Genomic DNA, 23,359 nt, shown 5'->3' on the forward strand with positions numbered 1-23,359 from the left:
TAGTGTCTATTATGTAACTTCTGGGATATATAAATAATATCCAGTAATATTAGTTGTTGAAGTGTACTGACTTAGCATATCACATTACATGGTTTGTGTCCAAAAAAGAACAAAACTTTCCACTCATATCTTGGGTTGTTTGAGTTGAAAGTGGACTTTCATTTTAATGATAACTATTCTAATTATTTTAACTCCCCTTGCTTTCATCTGTTTCTATCTGTATGTTAACATAGGATTAGCATGCTAGGCGAGCAGTCACTTTATATATCCACGCTGTGAGTGTGACATCTTTCAGAGCACACAAACACTGCTGGGCAGGTAGTATGTAGCTGGTTTAACAGAGTTTGTTAGCCTGTCTCTGTCTTTGGCTAGCTATTTCGCCCTGGCTTTCAGTCTTTATGCTAAGCTAGGCTAATCGCCTCCTGAAATAACTCCAGCTCAACAGTAGAGAAAGTAAAACTACAAAGTAGAGAAAAGATCCTCCGTAAAACTGTCTCCTCTTTTTTTTTAGATATTATTCTTTCATTGTTAAATGAAACATTGTGTCATCTGATAATTAGTTAATTTAATCCTTTTAACTGGTACTTTTTGCTTAAAGTTATATGGTGTGTTCCATTTGTGCTCGGAAGGATTTTCTAAAGAAATTTCAAATAGTATGGTCCCTGATGTTGAATTTCTGACTTGGAAGTTTGGAAGAACCTCACCAGCCCGACCTCAAAATCCAGGATGGCTGCTCCGTACATCAACAGTGCAGAAGTTGTAGTAATATCCTGTTTATTAGCACTTTTGTCCTATTTGTGTCTCATTAAATCAGTCGTACACACAGCACTGTCCAGCTTCTATCTGTGGATGTGTTACTACGCTGTTTTTATGAGCAAAATATAGTGAAATGTGTTTTCATCAACTGGTATTGCTAACAGTGGCTAACCTAGCTAGAACTGGTTTTCTGACTTCTTGCACTGGAATGATTCAAACTTAGGTGTGCGGTCATTCACAGCCTCAACTTTCAACTTCTGAGGTAAATAGAAAACAGCAGCAGTCTAAAAGACTATCCAGGTCATCTTTGTGTTATCATGCTTAAAAAAATACTGGACTCTAAATGTATGAAATGTAATCCAGCTTCTGAAGGTGACACAAAGATCAAAATGTATTTAAAATCCTCCACAGTCTCTCATATCTGGGATTTCCCATTTCGTCAGGCAGTGGTTGATAAATGGAGATGCCTGGTCGGCTGATTTATTGTTCAGACAGATATTCATGTCCTTCTCACTTCTCATTGAGTACGGTCTTCCCTGTGGAACACCCCCCCACCCCACCCACACACACACACACACACACCCACACGCACACACACACACACACACACACACACACACACACACACACACACACACACACACACACACACACACAGTACAGCACAGTTTACCGTATGGCATTTGCAAACCCCTGAAGCACTTGTGAATGGTTGCTGGTGGCTCACTGGGATGCAGAGACATTAAAGCAGTAAATGAGTGTATTCTTCTATTTTAGCTGACAGCTGCCTCACCTTGACGGAGGTAGCGGTGGCCTACCAGCAGAGCTGCAGCAAACACCAGGTCCAACCTAGAGAACACATCCTACACCAGCTCCAGGTACTGTACCCTGCCTCGCATATCAACACTAATCTTTGTACGTGTCAATCAAACAGCTGGAGGCAAGACTTCTGCTGAAGTTTGAGTTTCTGTAGGTGCTGCTTTGTTTGTTTAGCTGTACGGACCATCATAGCTCATCCATCATCCAACATTGTGCAAACAGTGTGTCCCTGAGGAAGTAATCATTATAAAAAGTTTAAAGACAGCACAGAATACACAAGTCTCTAAATGGCAGAAGTCTTGTACTGCTCAAACCATCAGAGGCTTAACATCTCACACTGTTATCAGTGTTTTTTATTGCAGTGTTAGTTGGATGTCATGAATGAATGAAAAAGAGACATACAGAGGAGGAAAAGGAAACATAACATGTTTCCATAGTAAATAGATATAGAAGGGTACTTTTTCATTTTGTGAATTCGGCAGTACAGATTGAACCCGCCCCCAAAATTTCGGTACATTTCGGTGCGACTTTTGGGGCAGTAAAACAACCGCCCTGGAACTTGAATACACCCTGGTCTGTCTGATGGCAAAAGTTTCTTAGTTTCTTCAAGTCAGTGAAAACAGGATTAGTCATTGTGGGGACATAAATGTGTTTACACAGTCACATTGTGGGGACTTGCCTTTCTTTTGGGGGGACATAGTACCCATAGCATCAATCACTACATTTATGGTGAATGTTTATGTGGTGACATGGTTTAGGGTTAAGGGGTTAGTCTATTTTCAGTTTTAAACCATGACACTGAGGACATTTTTGAAACTTGTCAACATTTTGGCCAGTTCAATTTTGGGCAGTGTGTGTATGTGTATGTGTTGGTGTTGCCTTCCTTCACCCCTAAGTCTTTTGTTGCCCTCTCATTGTATAGTAGTTATCGTCAGAAAACAATACCTAACAAAGGTGATCTCTGTTCATGATAAGGCATCTGAAGAAAGGCTGCTTTCAAGCTTAGACTATTAAAACCCAGTCACTGGTTTAACACAGTGATCTGTGGTAGGACTGAAAGTGTCTTCTTGCTCTTGGAAACACCAGAACAAACAATCTCACAGCAAGGTCCACTCAGTAGCTGTTCTGATCTTTCAATCATCTCACACAATCTTCTTCAGTAAACAGAAGTATCTAGGTATTCTCACCACTGCATCCATGCATTTTAGTTGCAATCTTTTATTATTACCATTGAAAATAAGTTTCATTCCAACACTGACAATAGATCCTTCTGCTGGAGGTGGAGGAGGTAAATCTGCTCCGGCAAAAATGAAATATGGCTTTAAAACAAGTGTGTGTCACCCTGTTATTATATGCAGCATCAGCAGCTTCGCTCTGCACAATAACTGCCCTGCAATGCTATTACAGCGCTCCCAAAATGGATCAATATATACACTATAACCTGCTGCAGGACCAAAAGAAATGAGACAGTCAACCCCTGCACACTGTCAGAGCAGATCTGACAGCTTTTCATGTACCAGTACCAGCTTACACACACATATAAAGGCTCACTTTAGAGCTCAGATGTATACTGCCTACTACTGTACGTACACACACACATATACACACACACATACACACACATGCTCGCTCTGACACAGCGAGCAAGTATGCACACACTAAAATCCCTTGGATAATTTGAATCATTTCGTTCCATCAGCCTCAATCAAGCTTATTGCTGCAAAGCGCTAACAGCATCTCCTCTCCAAACAAGAGGCTAAGAGCAGGTTAACTGCTGTGCAGGCCTGAAGTTAGTGCAAATGCAAATAATCGCACAGCTGTAAACATCAGCACACACACACACACACACACACACACACACACACACGCATAATGGCGCGCGACACTTTGTTGATATTGAACAGGGATAGGCGATTATTAAATTACAAATATTTACTGTGCAGGAACGATTTACTGTTTTCTTTCTTTCTGTGATTCAATCTTCTTTTTTTTCTTTTCTCTTTTCCTTTTCATCCATTTTCCACATTGTGAGTATTATGTGCTTGTTTTGATTGAAAAGACTCATTTTATTTCAGAAAATATCATAATTATTATTGATTATCAGCTATTAGAGTCATTTCTATTTTTTGATTTTTACTAGAGTAATTTTGGGTAAGATATGATGTCATCATTGTAAAGATTAAAGCTGTGTTCATTAAGTTTGGTTCAGTTAGTGACTTTCTTCAATTTTATACAAATTATCAATATATAATTATTATTGTTGAATAATTTAACACTAACTCAGCCTAGTTTCTTTTTAATTAAATCATTTTCCATTTTACACCTTTTTTAGACAACACCAGTAGAGAAATGACAGAGAATGAACAACACACCAAAGAATATGAGTGTGTTGATCCAGTATGTTGAACTTGGCTCAACTTTTGCTGCATCACACTGTGACCTCATCTGGAAAGGTGCATCAAACACATGCAAGTAGATCACTTAATACAGAATTGTGGCAGTTTTAAAATCCTATTATAAACCCCAGTGCAGTGTTTTGGCATCTTATAATCCTTCATACTCAAATTAACCTTCATCTCACCTGAACTCTTGTTATATTTGAATGCAGTGCTGTTTAAGGTCACTGAGGATGTGAAAGGATTCATGCTCATGCTGCACAATGTAACTCAAAGTCTACATCACATCCAAATTCAAATTTTAACATGTTGGGACCATGTTTTCACGTTATCCATTTGGATTCTTTTGTCTCTTTCTGATAATCCATAAATGAAACCAATCAATAAATCAATAGAAGAGAGCAACAGTAGGGGTCAAAGGTCAAATTTGTTGGATGTTTACAGAGAAGCTTCTATTCAAGCCAATACTAGCTCAGCCTTATCATCCATGGTTATGATTTGAATGTTTTGCCAATGACATTATTATTATTCTGTGACAGTTTGGGACTTCAGGGCTGTTCACACTGGAGCTGAGCACAAACATGAATGTGACCCAGCAACACATAAACATCAGATATGACTAAAATACACACAATTATGTACACAAGACAATAGGAAGTTTAGCTTTCTTTAATTATGCTCCAAAATGATAGAATACTCTACCTTAAGCTATAAGAGATGTGAAAACATATTTATTTAATCTGGCTTTTAATAAGTGTCATTTTAACTTATTTTTAGTAAATGCCAATTTTATAAATTGTCTAATTGTATTATTTGATTTGTTTATTTGCTGTTGTTTTATTGTAATATATTTGTATTTGGCACTACATCTCTTGTATGGAAGGTGCTCTATAAATGAAGTTTATTATTATTATTATTATTATTATCATTATCATTATTATTATCATTTAAAAGTCTGAATTGAGCATTAAGGCCTGTAATGTGAACATATATCCCTTAACCTGCTATTCCATGTTAAACACAGACTCAGTTTTCATCATCAGCTGATTGAATGAATGAATGAATGAATAAATGAATGGTCTCCTATGATAGAACTTGACTAGACTAGACTGGAATAAGACAGACTGTTTCATAATGTACTAATGCAGTGGCAACTTAAAAAAAAGACCCCCTCCCAATCAGAGCTGAGTATGTAAATGACATGCTCAACATAAACATATGCAACATCTGCAGACGGATAAGAATCAGTGTCAGCTGAGCAGCGTCAGAACTTTTTTATTAAGCATAAGTGGTGCTTGTATATCAGTCTATACGTTTAAACACATACATTACACTTGCATAAACTCAAGTGCAACCCTTCTCTCTTTCTCTGTAACTCTCTCTCTCTCTCTCTCTGTCTCTCTCTCTCTCTCTCTCTCTCTCTCTCTCCAATAAAATAAACTCACTTACTCTCTCGTAGCTACACTTGAAACACACAGTCTGCAATTCATAATTCATTTTATGTACATACTTACTTTACTTGGACCAGCCATGTTAAAGCACCCCCCCCTCTCATATCCCCTACTAACCCCCCCGCATAAATTTCACTTAAGATCAAGGGGAATTATTTGTGGAAAATTAGAGACTTAGCAGTGCTTACATTAAGCATACAGCCACCGTATTATCTCCGAGGTGCTAATGAACCCAGTTGCATTCAAAATGAATGTAGGTGGTCCTCCTGAAAGAGTAAAATATGTATGGTTAAGCATTAGCTAAGAGGGGCAATATTTAGACCAAAAGGGCTGCGTGCGAATGAATCCATAATAAGACGATGCAAAACGAAGAGACGAACGCCTAAAGAGCAAATTTATTAAATTAGGTCTTTTCAGGCGAGGGGCGATTCCCCCGAGGACAAGCATTGAAGACTATTTAAAGCTTCTTTTTTTTTTTCATTGCACCCTTGGGCCCCTTTGCACTCCTTTGAAATGTTGTAAGTGGATAAAACAGCATTGCTGTTGGTGACATCTTCATAGGAGTGGTAAACAATAATAGGTTGGAGCCAGCGGGGGCCACGGGGCCGCCACGCTTTAAAAACTATCTGATTCCACTGTGAAGTCTGTGTATCTCTCTCTCTCTCTCTCTCTCTCTCTCTCTCTCTCTCTCTCTCTCTCTCTCTCTCTCTGCGCTCTGCTCTGCTCTTCTGTTTGGCTCGCTGTGTGATTAGAAAGGTAATTGAGATGATCAAGCTTCTATCTCTACACGACTGTTTTGGCACGAGGGAAAAGCTTAACGGCGGTGATTTCTATTCACATAGAGGAATAAGTGTGAGGCGCATGAGGAGCTAATACAGGTGGGGGGTGCAGAGGTCGATCTCTTGGTTCAAGTTTACCCCCCAGGGGAGAGGTGAGGGGGGCACGTGTGTATCCATACTCATACAGCGCTCCTAAACCATAGTCAGCACATGTATTACATCACTTCCTGCAAATATAAAACCAAGTTGTGTGTTGATCTGTTGTGCACTAAATGCAAAAAACTGTAAGATTAATGTATAGCATATTGTATACATTTAGTCTATATGTGTACATGTGTGTAGCCTATCTTTGCATAGTACATGCATGACATCATTACCTGCTAATATAAAACCAAATTTAAGGTTTTCATCAACACATGGCTGACCCTAAAGGCCCATTTATACTCAACGTACGTACGAAAATGTATCCGTCCTTTTCAAACGATGTTACCGTCACTGCTCACATACTTCCATGCGTTCTTTACGTTGGTATGGATGTTAACCAATGCATCCACCAGGGGGCAGTGCAGAGTCAAAAGTTTATGACAACAACAAACTCAAAAACAAACATGGTGACTGTGGAGGAGATATTGATAATGTTCCTCTTGCATAAAAGACAAAAACGATATGTTTAAAGTTTCTAACCAACTCACACAACCTTTCCTCAAAAAGTTCCGCCATTGTTATTTCTTCTTCGTGTCTCACTAGAGCTACGTATCGAGTAGTGGCAACACTGCCCCCCATGGTTTCCGGTGGTACTGCTCCGTTTGGTCTGTATCTGTAAGCTTTATGGAAACATGCAGAAATACGGACGAAATGAACGCAGAGCGCGGACAGAAGGCTCCGTCTGTATCCGTATTTAACGTTGAGTATAAATGGGCCTTAACCCTAACCTTCCACCTCTGCATGCTTTCTGAAAGAAAATCTATATTATAATTGACATCTGCCAGTATGTATAATTTTACCAAAATGATACTAGAGTGTAACATCAGATGGTAATGGAAGCACTCTTTGTAGTAACAATGAAAATGATACATTATCAGTTCGATGTTAATCAAACCAACCATTAGTTTAAATAGGGTTAGTGTATGGATAATATAGGAATATACATATAACATATGTGCAATTATAAACATATGTATAGAAAACTGCATGAACACATGTATGTATTATTATTTAACAGATTGATTCAGTATGAACTAGTGAAATACACACTAAACCATTATATTATGTTTGTTTTTTACAGTAATATTTACTATGCTGACTACATTAACCACAATCTCCATCTGAATTAAACTGGATTGAACAAAAATCACATTTATAGATGAACTTATAGCCTCACATAGTTTGACATTTAAAAGCAGTAAAAACATCCTAAATGTCTTTTCATTCTCAAATGTTAGGACTTTTCCTAAAGTGACCCAGAATATACAAATATGGAAATATTTCACAATGATGTGTTTTTGTGCAGTGTGGTCAGTATTGAATTGATGGATTTAATGGTTATAATGAATCCTGCCATCCTAATAATGTAGTATGATTGTGAATATTTTGTCTCTCTGTTTGTTCAAAACATGGTTCAGGAACTTATTATAAAGGGAATAATTATGACCCGCTCCATACTGTGAAAGGTGATAATATGAGCAGTATGTAAGGGTGCTACCACTTTACACTAAGACTTCACTTATAAATGATTTATAAATGGTTGTAAGTGAGTTACTAATTAGATTGTAAACTTCATAAACCATTAATTAACTGTTCCATCTAGGTTAAATAAAATCAGATCTTGCTATGTTTTGTTACTTTGATTATTATCTGATGACATTATTATCATTATGAGCATTCATTTAGGAGTTATAGATAAAACATGTATTTACACTTTACAATAAGACTAACCCTTTGGGAGTTATAAATGTTAATAACTCATTAGTAAATGCTGAGTCTCCTTTTAGTGGTAAAATTGTAATTCATAAATTAAAGCTTATAATTAGATGGAAACCAGGAATACTGCCTGATGAAGACAAAGCAGAGAATACAGAGAAATATGGGATCACTATTTGGCAAGTAACTGGTCACTCTTCCCCTTTTTAAAATGTTTACCAATGTGTTATAACAGCTTATTAATGCTTTAGAAATGATTAACAAGCCAATTATGAAGCATTCACAAAGCCTTTAAAGCGGTACAGTAAGGGTTAAATCATGCAGCAGGAGTCTCATTAGATGACACAAGTTTTTTTTAAGTTTTTTTACGTTTCATGAAATCACAACAACAATCTTACAGAAGGTATATTTCAGCGTGACTCTGGCACAACTTCAGCAGCACTCTTGCTTATCACAGCTTGCTCTCCTCCTTCACAAATGAATGAAAATTAATTATCCTCCCCAGAATTTAGATCTCGCGCATCAGCTTGTTGAATAGATAAACAGATCGGCTCAATACCCCCCCCCCTCCCCCTTTAATACGCCCGCATTTATTTATTGATAGATTTATTTCAGTTTACAGGGGGAAAAAACAACTGTTGTTTCTAGGTTTGAAGTATTTTCCAACCCCTCCAAACAAACAGAAAGGATTCCCAAATCAAGCGAGCTCAAACTGTTGAGTTTGTATTCTTCCCTGTGATGTTTGGAGAATAAGCTCGGAATGAGTTGCATGTTGGCAAATCTTCTAATGAATAGCTTAGCGCTTGTTTCCCTTGCAGATTATTCAGTTGAGTGGACTGAAGAGAAATCAATTACCACAACTTAACTTTCACTATTTATCCCACTGCTAAGGAAGAAGGGAGGAGGAGGGGGAAAAGGCCCCTATATGACAATTCATAGGGTCAGATTCAATTCCCAGAAATGTTATTTTGCCTGGGATAAATCCCTCTGAGGAGGAGGAGGAGGAGGAGGAAAGGAGGAGAAGGAGAAAGGAGGAGGAGGAGGAGGGGGGAGAAAAGAGAGAATCCCTCCAGAAATGAAAAGACAAGAGAAAATCTGTTTTTACAGACCACCGCTGCTTTCTCAGCTCTTTTGATTAGCATTAATGTTGCACTGCGGAAGTCTGTCGGCACAACTGTTATAGCTCCTTACACACACACACACACACACACTTGTACACACACACAGAAAGCTATATCTCTCCCTGCCTGCGTAATTCTAAAGGGAACATTTCTTTCTTTTTTTCCCCCTTTCTTTTAAATTAAATGCATGCTGATTGTTATTGCGGCGTGCCCCCCCCCAACCCTCTCCTTCTCCTCCTCGTGTGTGTGTGTGAAATAGTCAGCAGCGAGGTAAATGTCACTAAGTGCCACACTATTTTCCTCGGTGGTTGTTAGCAGCTTTTGCATGCAAAATAAAAGTGTAGAGAAAAGGAGGAGGGAGGAAGAGGAGGAGGAGGAGGAGGAGGAGGATGTTCCTATACGTGCGTCTGAATGCGAGGGCTTATCAGGGAACAGCAGGGGGACCGGACATATGTCGCTCCCCTCATTACAGGGCCGAGACGGGCGATAACGGGGAGGTTAGTGGCGCATTTGAAACGGCGATCACACGAGGAAGGAAGAAGAAGAAAAAAAAGAGGAGTACGGGTCGGGATGAGGATCACCACGGGACCTGCTGCTATAACACACACACACACACACACACACACACACTGTCTGCCACTAACATGCTTTATTTAAAACACAGTCTTTCCATTGTAGTTCTTACATGATTTGACTTGAATGGCGTTTGGGACACAGCGTGGAAAAAAAAAAAGAGAGAGAAAGAAAAAAAAGGGGATAAAACATGAGCCTACGTGTAAAAAGAGTCTATTTTACATTCTCTGCCTCTAATTGAATTGGGAGCTGTTGCAGTTAAGCTGAATGGCATGTGTGACGCACTATTGGTGGTGCACTATTAGGCTGAATTGAATTTGCACGGTCGGGCGCTCGCACAAGTAATATGAGTGCTTTTTTTTTTTTTTGTAAGTGGGATAATATTACAGGCCTGGACTCGCTGAGGGTTCCTTCTGTCACCAAAATCACCACATTTAAAAAAAACTCACTCACTCACTCTACCAGTCAACACGTAAAGAATCTTTACAGCTGTCGAGCTCATGCATATGGAAATGAGATGCTAATTGTGTGATTTTTTTAATTGTTTGCAGATGAGCCCCCCCTTTTTCTCTTCATAACTCCCCCAAATGACTGCATGTGGAAGCACATACAATGTATGAGCCTTTCAATTCATTTAAAGGGTCAGTTCACCCAAATTATAGAAAACATATTTCTTCATCACCTCTCTCCCTGAGTCATGTGGAGCTGTGAGGATCACTTTGGGGTTTTTTTAGTTCAGGTTTTGAGGTTTTTGCCTCCATCCTATTATAACCTGAGCCTGACAGTGCATTCTTTTAACCTAATTGATGTCACTTCAGTCATATGATGACACCAGGTGATTGTACCGTCAGTAGGATGCATTGTGCTGAAGGCTCAGAGCCAGTACTGAGAGATGAACTGACACATTTGTGGCTTTGTTCTTAAAGGAATAATACAGACTAACTCCAGCTTTAACCCTAAAATAGAGAATGCACTAACACATGTATAATGATGCTTAGATATCCCATCATGCTTTCCCAACAAGATCAATTGTTTATTCTGTTGAGGCAATGTAACGATACAACATATCAGAAGCAATGCTCATGTGTTTAAACTATATGCATGCATGCATATGAACATGTGTCTGTATGTGTGTAAATGCACATGCATGCATATATGCATACAGTACACACACACATATATATATATGAACAGGCATGTATTATATATAAGTGTATATTTCCCGGCTGTAGCCAAGAGTTTATTCAATATAAAAATACTAATATAATATTCATATATATAAACAATTTGGCTGTTTTAACCAATGATGATTGAGTTTCATTTGTGTGTGTGTGTGTGTGTTTCAGGTAAACCATGTGAAATGCTGCCTCACATGTAATAAACCACTGTGTGCCTGCAGGTGAATTCATCATGTGAAGAAGTGTTGTACATGTGAAAATGATGTTTTCACATATCGCTGATTGGAAATCTGAAATACCTGTACTTGAAGACATGAACTCGGTGCCATCAATGGTTACTACCTATGACCTATGTATGTATATAAACCTGTATGTGTGTGTACCTTTTATTATATAGTAGAGCTTGTTCATACATTCTGTAGATTTAACATAGTGAGAGCATTAGCCTACACCTGCTCTAGTGGTGTGAGAACATGCACATATTCCTGCTTTCACTTTATTATTATTCACTTAAAAAAACAAAGAAAATACAGTCGATGGAATTCAGTCAAATCAAATGAAGCGTCTGTGCCGACGAGCAGACGCCGGTGATGCAACGGTCCCACATCCCCCTGAGTGAGGAAGCACAGTCTTCCTCACTCACACTGTTGGTGGTAAACATTGCAGTCAGGGAACGAAACCATGGCCTAATTTAGCATGTAAGATTCAGGGACGTTAGGAGAAAAAAATGGTGTCAATTCAGTCTATGAGCCAGTTCGTTATTTAATAGACTTTTATTTTCTAATGATGATTTAACAGATTTGTATGAACAGTATATTTTACACAAAGTGGCATTAATTAAGTTGCTAAACGCACGCTATCATGTATTTCAAAATAAAGCGCTGTCGACCCAGTAGAGGTAACGACAGCGGGAAATACTGTGAAAGTCAATTAGAATTTTATGTACGTTTTTAGATCTTTCTCTTCTTCTTCTTCTGCTTCTTTTTTTTAAATGATAAATGAAGTTACTAATTTTGTCTGTGCTCTTTCTAGACACTGCAGCTTTAATTGCTAATTGTTAACAGCGAACGAATACATTTGCATATTAATTAGCTCCCAATTTACATTTTTAATTTGCCGCCTTCAAAGGGTGTGAGATAAAAGGTCGTGTTATTTTAAATAATTTATCCTTTATTGCAGGAAAAGATGCTGAAAGGAAAACGTGCGGGTGATTTTTTTAACCCCTAAGAGCTCTGAAATGCACGTTAAAAATACATAAATATATATATATATAATTATATATTACGGTTTTGTTTTGTCTCTTTTTTTTTGTCAGTTAATTAAATGGGCTAAGAAGAAAAATGGTGCACTCAAACAGTTTTTAATACAAAGCCACCGGGAGAGACAGAGCAGCGGACGGTTGAGTGAAGAATAGTGAATGCACCAGAGATGACTTCTGTGGAAGTCAAGTTTGGAAACCAGACCCCCCCCCCTCCCCTCCCCTCCCTCACATCCTCCTCTCTCTCTCTTTTCCTACTGCCTATGTGTGTGTGTGTGTGTGTGTGTGTGTGAGGGAGGGGAACGCTTTTCTTTTTTATCACTCCATTTTGTCCTCTCTCCCTCCTGACACATCAATTGATTTGGCAGCCGGCGCCTTCGGTTTCCGTCTTTCACCACGAGGCAGCGGCGAGTGGAGAGGGAACGAACAAGTTCAGAAATTCATTAAGATGAAAAACAGCCGCCACTGTATTTCTTGCGAGGAGGAGGAGGAGGAGGAGGAGGAAGAAGTGCTGCGTGTGTGTGTTTCTTTCTTTTTTCTCTAGCACTCTCTCTCTCTCTCTCCGTACATGTGTGTGTGTGTTTGGGAGTGTGATACGGGTGTAGCCAGCCGGGTGCTCGGTTCTTACTTGAGCTTCGTTCATTGGCTCGGTGCCGCAAACGCACCAGTTTCACAAGCACTTTGCCAGCCGGACGCGTGCACACAGAGCGATGCTTTTTGATTTTTCTTTCTTTTTTTTTGCTGCTGTTGTTGTGACAGACTTAAAAAAATAACAAAAATCAGAGGTGACATAAATACATGCAAAGTTAGAGGAAGAGCTAAATGGAGCAGGCTGGAAATAACTCCTCCACAATCTAACTTTACTCCACACTTTTGGGTTTTTGTGATAATCAGCTTCAACTAACTGTGACTGGATGATGTATCCCAGCCTGGTTTACTTTACCCATCACCCCACAACAGTACTGACCAATGACAAGCCTGCATAACATGTAACATTACCACCGGCAACAAACATAGACAGATAAAAAAAAACTTCGTACATTAAAATACAAAAAAACTTCGTACATAAAATATGACAAAACTTCGTACATAAAAATACAAAAAACTTCTTACATTAAAATATGACAAAACTTCGTACATAAAATACAAAACACTTTGTACGTTAAAATACTAAAAAACTTCGTACATAAAATATGACGAAACTTCGTACATAAAAATACAAAAAACTTCGTACATTAAAATATGACAAAACTTCGTACATTAAAATACAAAAAACTTCGTACATAAAAATACAATGAAACTTACATTACAAAATCAACAAAATGTCGTAAATAAAAACACAACAAAACTCACGCATGAAAATACACTGAAACTTGGCACATAGAGATATAACCAAACTTTGTATATAACAACACAACAAAACTTGAAACACAATGAAACTGTGCATAGAAATACACTCTTTCAGATCCTCACATTGAAAAATAACTGTACACACTGTGACATCTGATGAGATGAGGAGCTAACGGGAGTGTAATGGTGCAGTTTGGGGTGTGAACTCCTTTTCAGAAAGCAAAGCTGAGTTCAATTTGATGACTTTAACACCTTTAAATCCAAATACAATCACCTGCATGAATCGTTAAATTAGGGTTGAATATATATTCCCAAACTGTCATCTCTATTTGTTGTGCAGTTAGGCTCCTTATTAGAATATTAAACATGCTCAATAATAGAGATGTATTAGGATATAAAATGATGACCTTGGTCAGGTGCTTTTTGCTATAATACTAACGGGCAATAATGGACATTTAATGGCCTAAAGTGTTGAGAGGAAGCTGATGGAATAAAGGAGACAGTGACAGTAAAGGAGGATGGATCCACCAGTTCTATAGGTTTCATCACTTTAAAGCAAACACAATCTCTGTTCTTATAGAATGAATTATTAAACCAAGAATGATCCATATTTGCAATTTATGTGCATATAAGTGTAGGCTGCAATAGGGAGGAAGTAAAGAGTAGGAGAGAATAACATTTAGTGTTACAAATATATTGTATTTTTCTGCTTCATGAACAAAAGCAAGCACTTCCTGAGCTTTCACACAGAATAATTAAGCATTAAATGAAGATTGAGGTTCATGTATTGCAAAAATACATACGAAACAAGGGACCATATGTATATCACAGAACAACTCTCTAATGCATATATATTTCTTGTTTTCCCCTAATATTGTTCTAACGCAATCTGATCTTTAAGATTTTGATAGTGTTTTATGTCCATATGGCACATTACTGTCCTGAGGCTGTAATAAATGCAATTAACACAGAAAAATATATCATAAAATAACAACGGGAGCCGCTAATCCTCGAGGTTTGTTGTTTCTTTGGGATCAAATTAATAGAAAATATCAAATCGAACTGAAATGAGATGAACATTTGTAGCTTCTCTCCTTCCTATGGGGGTTACAGTGAAGAAATCCCTCTGTATTCATACATGAAGCAATGTTAAAGCACATATTACACTACACTCACATACTCACACACACATATATATACAGAATGTGTGAGAATGTGTGTTAAAGTGCACGTAGACACATTTGTGCATTTGTGTGTGTGTGTGTGTGTGTCTCAGTTAAGATGATTACGGGGGGAAATTCAACCACCTCTACCAATTACACAACAGCCTCTTGTATACATAAACAGTGCAATTTATGTCCCATTGATCTGTCTAATTCTTTCAACAGGAGCACATTATGGCCGCCGTCCTTTTGTCTCCCGCCTTGCTCTCCTCTCGGCGGCACGAGAGCCGAGCGAGGAGAGCCTTCCAAGTCCTTTTGTACTCCCCGTGTCCCTTTGAACAATGAATCATATTTAGCAACAAGAGAGGAAACAAGGAGCTGCTCGCAAATAAGAAGGCGGCAATCCAGTCAGCCAGCCAAGATGAGTCGGTATAGAGGAAGCAGTTAGAAAGCCGAGGTTTGACTGATGTGTGAGTGGAGAGGGGAGGACAGGGCCGGCACCAGAATTTTCGGGGGCCCCCGGGCAGATGTTGGACACCCTCCATCCCAGTTCCTTTTTGTCCTTAAAAAAAGTTTGATTAGATATTATAAAGTGATACTAAAAGATAACCCCTGGAGACATGAGTATTTATCTATTACATTAAATATTAATGACTAAATACCCAAAAATCATTCTTAGTTATTATATTAAGAGTGTAACAGTCAAAAGTACCAGTCTGCTTCATCATGATTAAATACTAAAGTTAAAGTTTGAAGAAAATATTCTTACTTCTTATATTAAGAGTTCACCAGATTTGATTGACAGCAGCTTGGCAACTGTCAATCACAGTTCTATTCCAACGTTGTTCAATCCTGATTGGTTCACGGAAATGCATTGCATCAGCTTCTTTTCCACTTCCCACTTCAGACCAGTGAAAAGGACAAATAATTCAATCTTTTAAGATGATGGCATCAAAAATAATAATAATAACTCATTTTGATAGAAAATTGTGCATTCATGTCAAATCCCATCACTCAAAGTGAGAAGCTAACCCTAAAAATAGGTTTTAAGGGCCTTTAAGGCAAAGTAAACACTGGATTTGTCCTTATAAATTTTCAAAAGTTCCTCATTATTTAAATAAATAAAATAAACCATGTCATATTTAAAACTGTTTCCTTCCTTTTAAAAGTACAAATGAATAGTAGAACCCAAAGCAGCTTCTCATTTCCTCACTTTGGAGCCCCCTAGTGGGCGCTGAAGCTTTAACTAATATTTGATTTCCTCTTTCTGTTTAATATTAATGCTCCTAAATTTTGACAGTTTCCCTGCTAAATACTCATATATCTCCCACAGCTGTGTTCATGTGGAGTGTAAGAAGCCTCTGAAATAGCATTTAAATCACGAGGCAAAAAAGCCCTCATTTGAATGCAGACTCATTAAATGATTTCGGGGTTAGCAGCTTTTGACCTCAGCCTGTCATTAATCAAAAATCAAAGATAAGGAAAAAGTGAGATGTATTACCGTCATTAAATATCAGTATAACCAACTTTTTGCTCATCAGAGGTGAAGCATATTTAATAAAATGGCCAAATCAGATCTATATATTAGCCCAAGCCTGATTCAGATTATGATCAGGACACCATCTATAAAAAGAAGCTTTAAAAAAAAAAAAAAACTTGGTCTCGTTCCTTGTTTAGCTTGTCAGTTGAAAAAAAAAAAAAAAAAAAAAAAAATCAGTGTTTTCCAGCATCCGCACAAATCTGCCACCTCCGGTGATTGATGCAGTCAAATTAGATGTATGTGGAACACTGGCTCTGGCAAATGAACACATCAACTGATGACCAGCTGTTTCTAATTATTATACACTGGTTAATTAGGACGCCGTGTCACCATCAACGGCGGCGGTAAACTGTGTGAAATTCATAATTCATGCTCTGGCGTCCAATAAGCCTCCCTGATCAAACCGGTACAGTGTGGCATGGATGGAAAGGCCGTGCAGAAAGAGACTAGGGGGGGTGGATGGTGCACTGCTGTTGCCAAATATATGTGTGTGTGTGTATTTGTGTGTGTGTGTGTGTGTGTGTGTGTGTTCGCGCCTTTCCCTCACACCTCCTGCTTCTACCCCTCTCTCTGTCTCTCTCTCAGCAGGGTGTGTGTGTAGGTGGCAGTGTGAAATGTCTGGATCTCAAAGGTAAGCTGAACGCTTCACTCCATCATTATTAAATATGATTGAGGGCTTCATGTGACATTCATGATACACTGAATGATTTTTGTAATATAATGTATGCAATGTGTAATCATAAAAAATGTAATAATAAACCATTAATATCTCAGATAATATCACTATATCTGAAATTCGTTTTGTATTGAACAAAGCCTCCTCTATGATAAAACTGAAAGCAGTGTGATATCTTAGTATACTTCACACACACACACACACACGCATGCACACACACACACACGCACACACACACACACACACAATGTCTTTGACTCTTTGTACCAAGATTTCTACAAAGCCAAGTTTATTATAATGATCTTGTGAAACAAACAGTATGTATATTCTTTGTTTGACACAGTTTATTAATCTTCAATACAGAACTTCTATTGGAAAAATGTCATTTAAACCCTGAGCAGAGCTGCTGACAAAATGACACCATAAGCAGACTCCTACAGAATCCAGTGTGATAATTCCACTTGTTTGTAATGCAGTTTCAAGACATTAGAAACAACTGCTAATAATGCACATCACTTTTAAGAAATGTTCACAAACAAAACATTTGCAACAATAGAATTTGCATAGGAAACAGGTCCATTGTTGCACTTGTTTTACAAGAATATGGCCTTTGTTTACAGAATTGTTATGATGTTCATTCTAACCCTAACCCTAAATCAAATCATAATCTGAATTAGGGCCTGACCGATACTGAATTTTGAGGCCAGGGTCGACACCAATATAAGGGAATAAAACAATTCCAATATCACTATATTGTTCGATAATCTTATTCATACAGATATACATAAACACACAATTCAAACACTTGTGACAAATATATGTAATGGAGACATGATATGTTTATGATAGTGTATTGTATTAAATGGTATCAGTAGACTTCACTGGGAATTTAATCATTATAAATAAATAAACAGAACAAAAAATAAACTTAAATTAATAAAAAGCATCAAACATACATCAAATGCTGCCTGATTAACTTCAAAAAAAAAAAAAAAAATCACACATAAGACAACTTATACCCCAGTACTGCTATATCCGTGATAGGCCAATATCTGCCCATAATATGTATATATCTGTCTCTAATCTGAATGTAACTATTAAACTATTAAACTGAGTCAAACCTAATATCATGTTAGATACTAATCCTGAACTAGTTCCTAAACTAAATGTGACGTTTGCTCTCATGTTAAACTAAACCTAATCCAGTTAAATCAGAACCTTAAACTAAATGTGATTCTTGCATTAACTAAACATAACACATTTACTATAACTAAACTTAATCTTCATTCAAATCTTAACACTAATCTCAAAATCCTACCCTAAATTAGATTGTGCCCCTAATGATAAAAGTAAATCTAATCCTACTTAAAAGCTTTAAAAAAACATTAGCTGTGTTTTCATTCTAAATTATATCTAAATATTTTAAACCCAACTCTAAATCCTGAATTGAATTTGATCGTTATAATAACGTAACATATTTATAGTTCTTAAACCTAAACATACTTCTTAATCCTAACACAAATATGTCTCGTGTTCTTATAGTGTAGTTAACTAAACCTACGCCTGTTTATACTCTTAATCCTTATTATTACACTTGGATTAAACTAAACCTGATCTAAATCCAAACTCTAATCTGTGAACACTGGACAAACACTGGTCTTCACTCTGAATGTCTTCAAACTTTTAAAACAGGGCAGTTCTCACAAGTATAGAATCCCAGCAGCAGACACATCAGCATACAAGCAGGAGTGTAAAGTTGTGTGAGATGCCATGATGGGCGTCACTGTCGTCACGCACTGATGACATCTGACTGCGGGTGTCGCTGCCTTATTATCTTCCCGACGCAGGGCGGATTAGAAAAATGGGATTTCAGATGGCTCTCCCTTCCACCCCACACGCCCTCTGCCATCGCTCAGTTAAGTGATTATTGTTAAAACAGAGAGGGAAAAAAATCATTTTGGAAATAATTATGATAGTAATTATCATTTCCCCCTTCTTGGCCGGGGAGATAAGAATTAACCCAGGAGAGAGAAGAGCGAGAGAGAGAGAGAGAGAGAGATTGAGTCTTAAAAGTGTTTGATCAGTCACAGTTTGATTTGGAGTGTGACTCCTGATCTGAGCCGGGGAGCAACAGTAACCACATTACTGCGTGGTAACTGTAATTCTGTAAATTCATCAACAAAGACACATCAAACATAACACTACTTGTTGGATGAGTAAAATTAAATGAGTAAAAATTAAAAGAGTAATCAGATTTCAAAAAATGGTAACAGTGATCCCTGATCATCACTACTGAAAACATAATCATCATTTAGAAACAATGGGATTAAAAATTGGATTACAAAAACTAGAATAAAAAATGTGAAAGAGAATGTAGATACACAAAAAGGCTTTAAACAAGGGAAACTTCATTTCACACATCTTTATATAGAAGGTGGATTCAACTTAAGTGGTGAACTGTTCCCTCTCTTCTTTTACTGAAGTAATATAGAAGTTCAAATGGAACTTTAATCATCCCCAAAGGACACTTTTGTGCCCAAGATGCTCAGCATGCAGAGTCAAATTAATATATGGTACACAAAGTATAAATACACTACATGTATCAGGGGTGGTGCAAAAAAATCTATACTTATATATGTTCTATATATTACATTGGCTGTAATTATTACTGTAAAAATGATGAAAGTTATGGTCAATAAGTCAAAAAACACCAACAATCTTTTTTTTCCTTTAAGGCAGGTATAGCTTATTTATAATGAACTTATATCAACCATTAGAGCACAGCTGTACACATATAGTCCAACAGTTCTCAGTGAAGACCAGTGTATTGTAAGTTAATTAGCTTTATAATGCTAATGGGAACATTAGCGGGTTTTTAAAACTGTAAGGGACACATTCAGGTGATGCTGTCACACTTTAAAGGCACACAGTTTCCATATATCCCACTACTTTTTGTCTAGTTTCACTCTGTACTGTCTATATGAGCTGCAGTGTACATCTAGCGGCTAACACAACTAGCATTGTTTAGCTAACGGATAATCCTGATGCTAAAACTCTCTAACAAGAATGGTTGAAGAAAATGCTTTCTACCAAATGGTTCCGGACAAAATGTTACACTCCTTATAGTATAAAAAATAAGATATGGAAAATCAATAAATTAAATAAAAGGAAAAATGTAAAAATGAAGGAACAATGGTGCAAATATGTTACTATGTTAAACTCTACAGAAAAGTACATTTGTGTTGCTGTTTCAAAAATGAATAGAAATATAAAGTATGAATGGAATACGGAAAAAAGAAAACATGAAGATAAAAAATTTAATAAAAAACAAGAAATAGTGTTAAAACAGTGAGGTGTAAGTCTTATATTATACAGTAAAATGCATACATTATAACTGATGTATTAATGTGTAAGTAGCATTTGAATGTTGTAGCTGGTCCAGGTAGAGGCAATTTTAACTGATTCCATATTAGTTTAATCTGTAGCATCATATATACAACATATTTTAATTTAAAGATTATCATACGTTTTGTGATTGAAATCTGCAAAGTAAATAATAATTTTAACAGTCAAAAAAAGTGTAAATGTTATATAAATAATACATTCCAACACTGGATTCAGGTTAAAATAAGAGTCATTCATATAGTTCCATATTCAGTAAGATTTCGGAGGTAAAGTACTGTATCTGAAAGTAATCAAACATTCAGAGGTTTTGGAAGTTCGGTTGGTGTATACAACTATGTTAGTTTATTGATTACAATGTTCTGCAGGCAGTCGGTAATCAATGGACGCTTGAGCATTCACATCTTGGGAGTCCAATCATGAAAAACTATGTCCTGTTGCTCCTAACTGGTGCTGTTATCATTATTTTTTCTTTCTCTGTTTCTGATTAAGTCCCAGAACTTTATTAAAAGAAAACATACACGCACGACACACAAATAGACTTTGCCTATAAAGGAAGTTGTTGTGTCGTGATTTTTGCTGAAACGCTCATTTCAGAAAAAGGATAAAGCACATTTACAGCCGTGCAATTTTGCCTGTTAGCAGACAGTCTCCCAATTATCTTCTGTTTGATTACTTGCCTCTATCAAGGTGAGCGATTAGACCACCGCTCCTGTGAAGCTCTGGAAGTCGTCCTGAAATCGCTGCACTTTGATTTCATCAATCTGCAGGCAGCCCAACTGGAAGAAAATGTGAGTTTTATGAGCAAAACTTATTTTCCTCATCTTCGTCTTCCAATTCCAATACAGTTTCATATTCAGGCCTTCCTCTGTATCAGATTAGAGGCTATTTTTTTCTTTCCAAAAGAACTTCATAACATTCCTTGTCAAATTTGGGGCCTTGCTTTCTTCATTTTTTTCCTCCTCTACTTTTTTTTTCTTTTCCAGGGAGCCTCGTCGTTGCTGGATATGATTTTGTACTATGAATCTACAACCCATCTTGACATTTCTGACAACAGCAGTATGGGAACATCGGGTTGGAGGGCCCTCGCTCATTTGATAAAGCAGGTGGGCTGACGCAGTGGAATAGTAATCTTTACTTGTAGGCTTTCTCCAGGGGATAATGGACATTGTAGAAAGTGAGTTTGTTGCACATTACATGGATTGAAGATGCGGGGCAGAGCAAACAGGATGAGGGAGTACTCCCTGCTGCGTACATATAGCATAAAAACACATCATAACACACACATATTGCATTACTACAGGAACATGGATAGCATTAGCAGGCATAACTGATTAGCTGTGAGGTGAGAAACAATTGGTCTAGTTTCAGATGTTACAGCTGACTGACTTTAGTGTCTGTGTGATGAGAGGAGGACCGGAGCAGGGCAAATAATGAAATAAACAACTTTTACTGTGTTCAGACAGAACGCGAAGCAAATTGTAGGAGCGATATCATACAAAGGCGATGCAAATTCAACGGGGCCAGGGACAGGAATGGGATACGGGAGCGTGGGAGATAAAATATTAAAATTTGTGCTATATAAATGTGCTTTATAAACGTAGACGAGAGTAAAAAGGAGAAAGACTCGAGGGAAGTAACAGAAAGAACCAGTTTTCCTGGTGAGCTCTGAGTTCAGTCAGAGGCTGAACTGAACACAAACACACGGTCGGTACATCAGTTGGTAGCTAGTTTTAGGCTTAAATTTAAAGTTGGTGATTTGACTGTTAAGCATAAATTGTCCAACGGTCAAATACAAAAGTTAGGCAAGGTGAAAATTTGCTTTGTATTCTGTCTGAACTAATCTTTAAAGTTTCTCACTTTGTTCTCTTTTTATATTTAGTCATGCATTGTAATTTGATGCTAACAGGCAAAACTGACATTCAGATCTGCATGTTGTAAGTTCAATTAACTAGGTATTGTATATTTACTAATTCCTTCAGCCATATATCAAATGTTTGAACCGTCTCACATTTCCAAAATCCAGGACTTTCTTAATGTTGGCCACTGTGCTGCCCTTTAATTATTTCACAAAATGAAAACAAATATTAATACTGGAACTGGGGCTTAAAATGCAATAAAACAAGAAGCATTGCAGCCGAGTACAATTAGGGCGTCAAACCACCATTTAAAAATATGTTAAAAGCTTATTAGCTGTTAAAATTTATTCTTATTGAGGCTAAAACTATTATTAGAGCATAAAATGGTCCGGATAAAAATAGCAGGGTAATACAACAGCTGCTGTGCTGCTACCATGCCAGGCCAGTACTTGACTGCATATAACATGTTTTGTTTGTTTTTGTTTTCATTTTTTTTTGTGTGTTCAGTGCCAGTAAAATCAAATTGAATATACTCTGGTCTCTAGCAGCTAGCGTTGCCATATGCATTGAGACTCTGGAACGACTGCTAAAGCAAAAACACATACATAGCAAGGGTTACGTTCAATGAGCTGGCATCAATCGACTACTTGTATGGTAAGTTCTACAGGGTTGCAAAACTCACATTCACCTACCCATAGACAATGTGACTTGCATTTGGAACCCATGGCTTGCATCAGCTGCACAGTACAAAAGAAAAGTCAAAGTTAAAAGTCAATGGTATAAGTCTGTGTACACAGAAGCTTTGGGGTATGACTCCCAAGGTTATCCACCAGATTTACAATATTTTAAATCAGTTTATTTTCAGATTCTGGGTTAATTTTGGTTAATTAAGCAACTATGTAACTATGTGTAGTTCCCAAATGAAACAGGGCAACATTTTTTAATTAGCTACCACTCTAATTCACACTACTGACTGACTTCTTCTACATAGCAACAGTGACTACCATCAAACTGATGTCCACGCAAACCTATACGACATCAAACCTACAGGACAGTCCCATATTTATGTGTTAAAGGGGACCTATTATGCTTTTCCTTGTTTTCAGACATATATATAT

The 23,359-nt window shown here is 37.4% G+C and overlaps 1 protein-coding gene across 1 annotated transcript in view; it reads left to right on the forward strand.

The window, feature by feature from the left end:
• The window catches only part of si:dkey-288a3.2 (protein phosphatase 1 regulatory subunit 37), a 65,372-nt gene that overhangs the window by 392 nt on the left and 41,621 nt on the right, over positions 1 to 23,359 (forward strand). Inside the window, exons 2-5 of the mRNA XM_053335215.1 lie at positions 1,534 to 1,634; positions 16,890 to 16,935; positions 21,073 to 21,173; positions 21,369 to 21,488. Coding sequence (XP_053191190.1) covers positions 1,534 to 1,634; positions 16,890 to 16,935; positions 21,073 to 21,173; positions 21,369 to 21,488 — 368 coding nt within the window. The remainder of the gene's footprint in view (positions 1 to 1,533; positions 1,635 to 16,889; positions 16,936 to 21,072; positions 21,174 to 21,368; positions 21,489 to 23,359) is intronic.

This window comes from Scomber japonicus, chromosome 16 (genome assembly GCF_027409825.1).
Source record: "Scomber japonicus isolate fScoJap1 chromosome 16, fScoJap1.pri, whole genome shotgun sequence".
Lineage (NCBI taxonomy): Eukaryota > Metazoa > Chordata > Actinopteri > Scombriformes > Scombridae > Scomber > Scomber japonicus.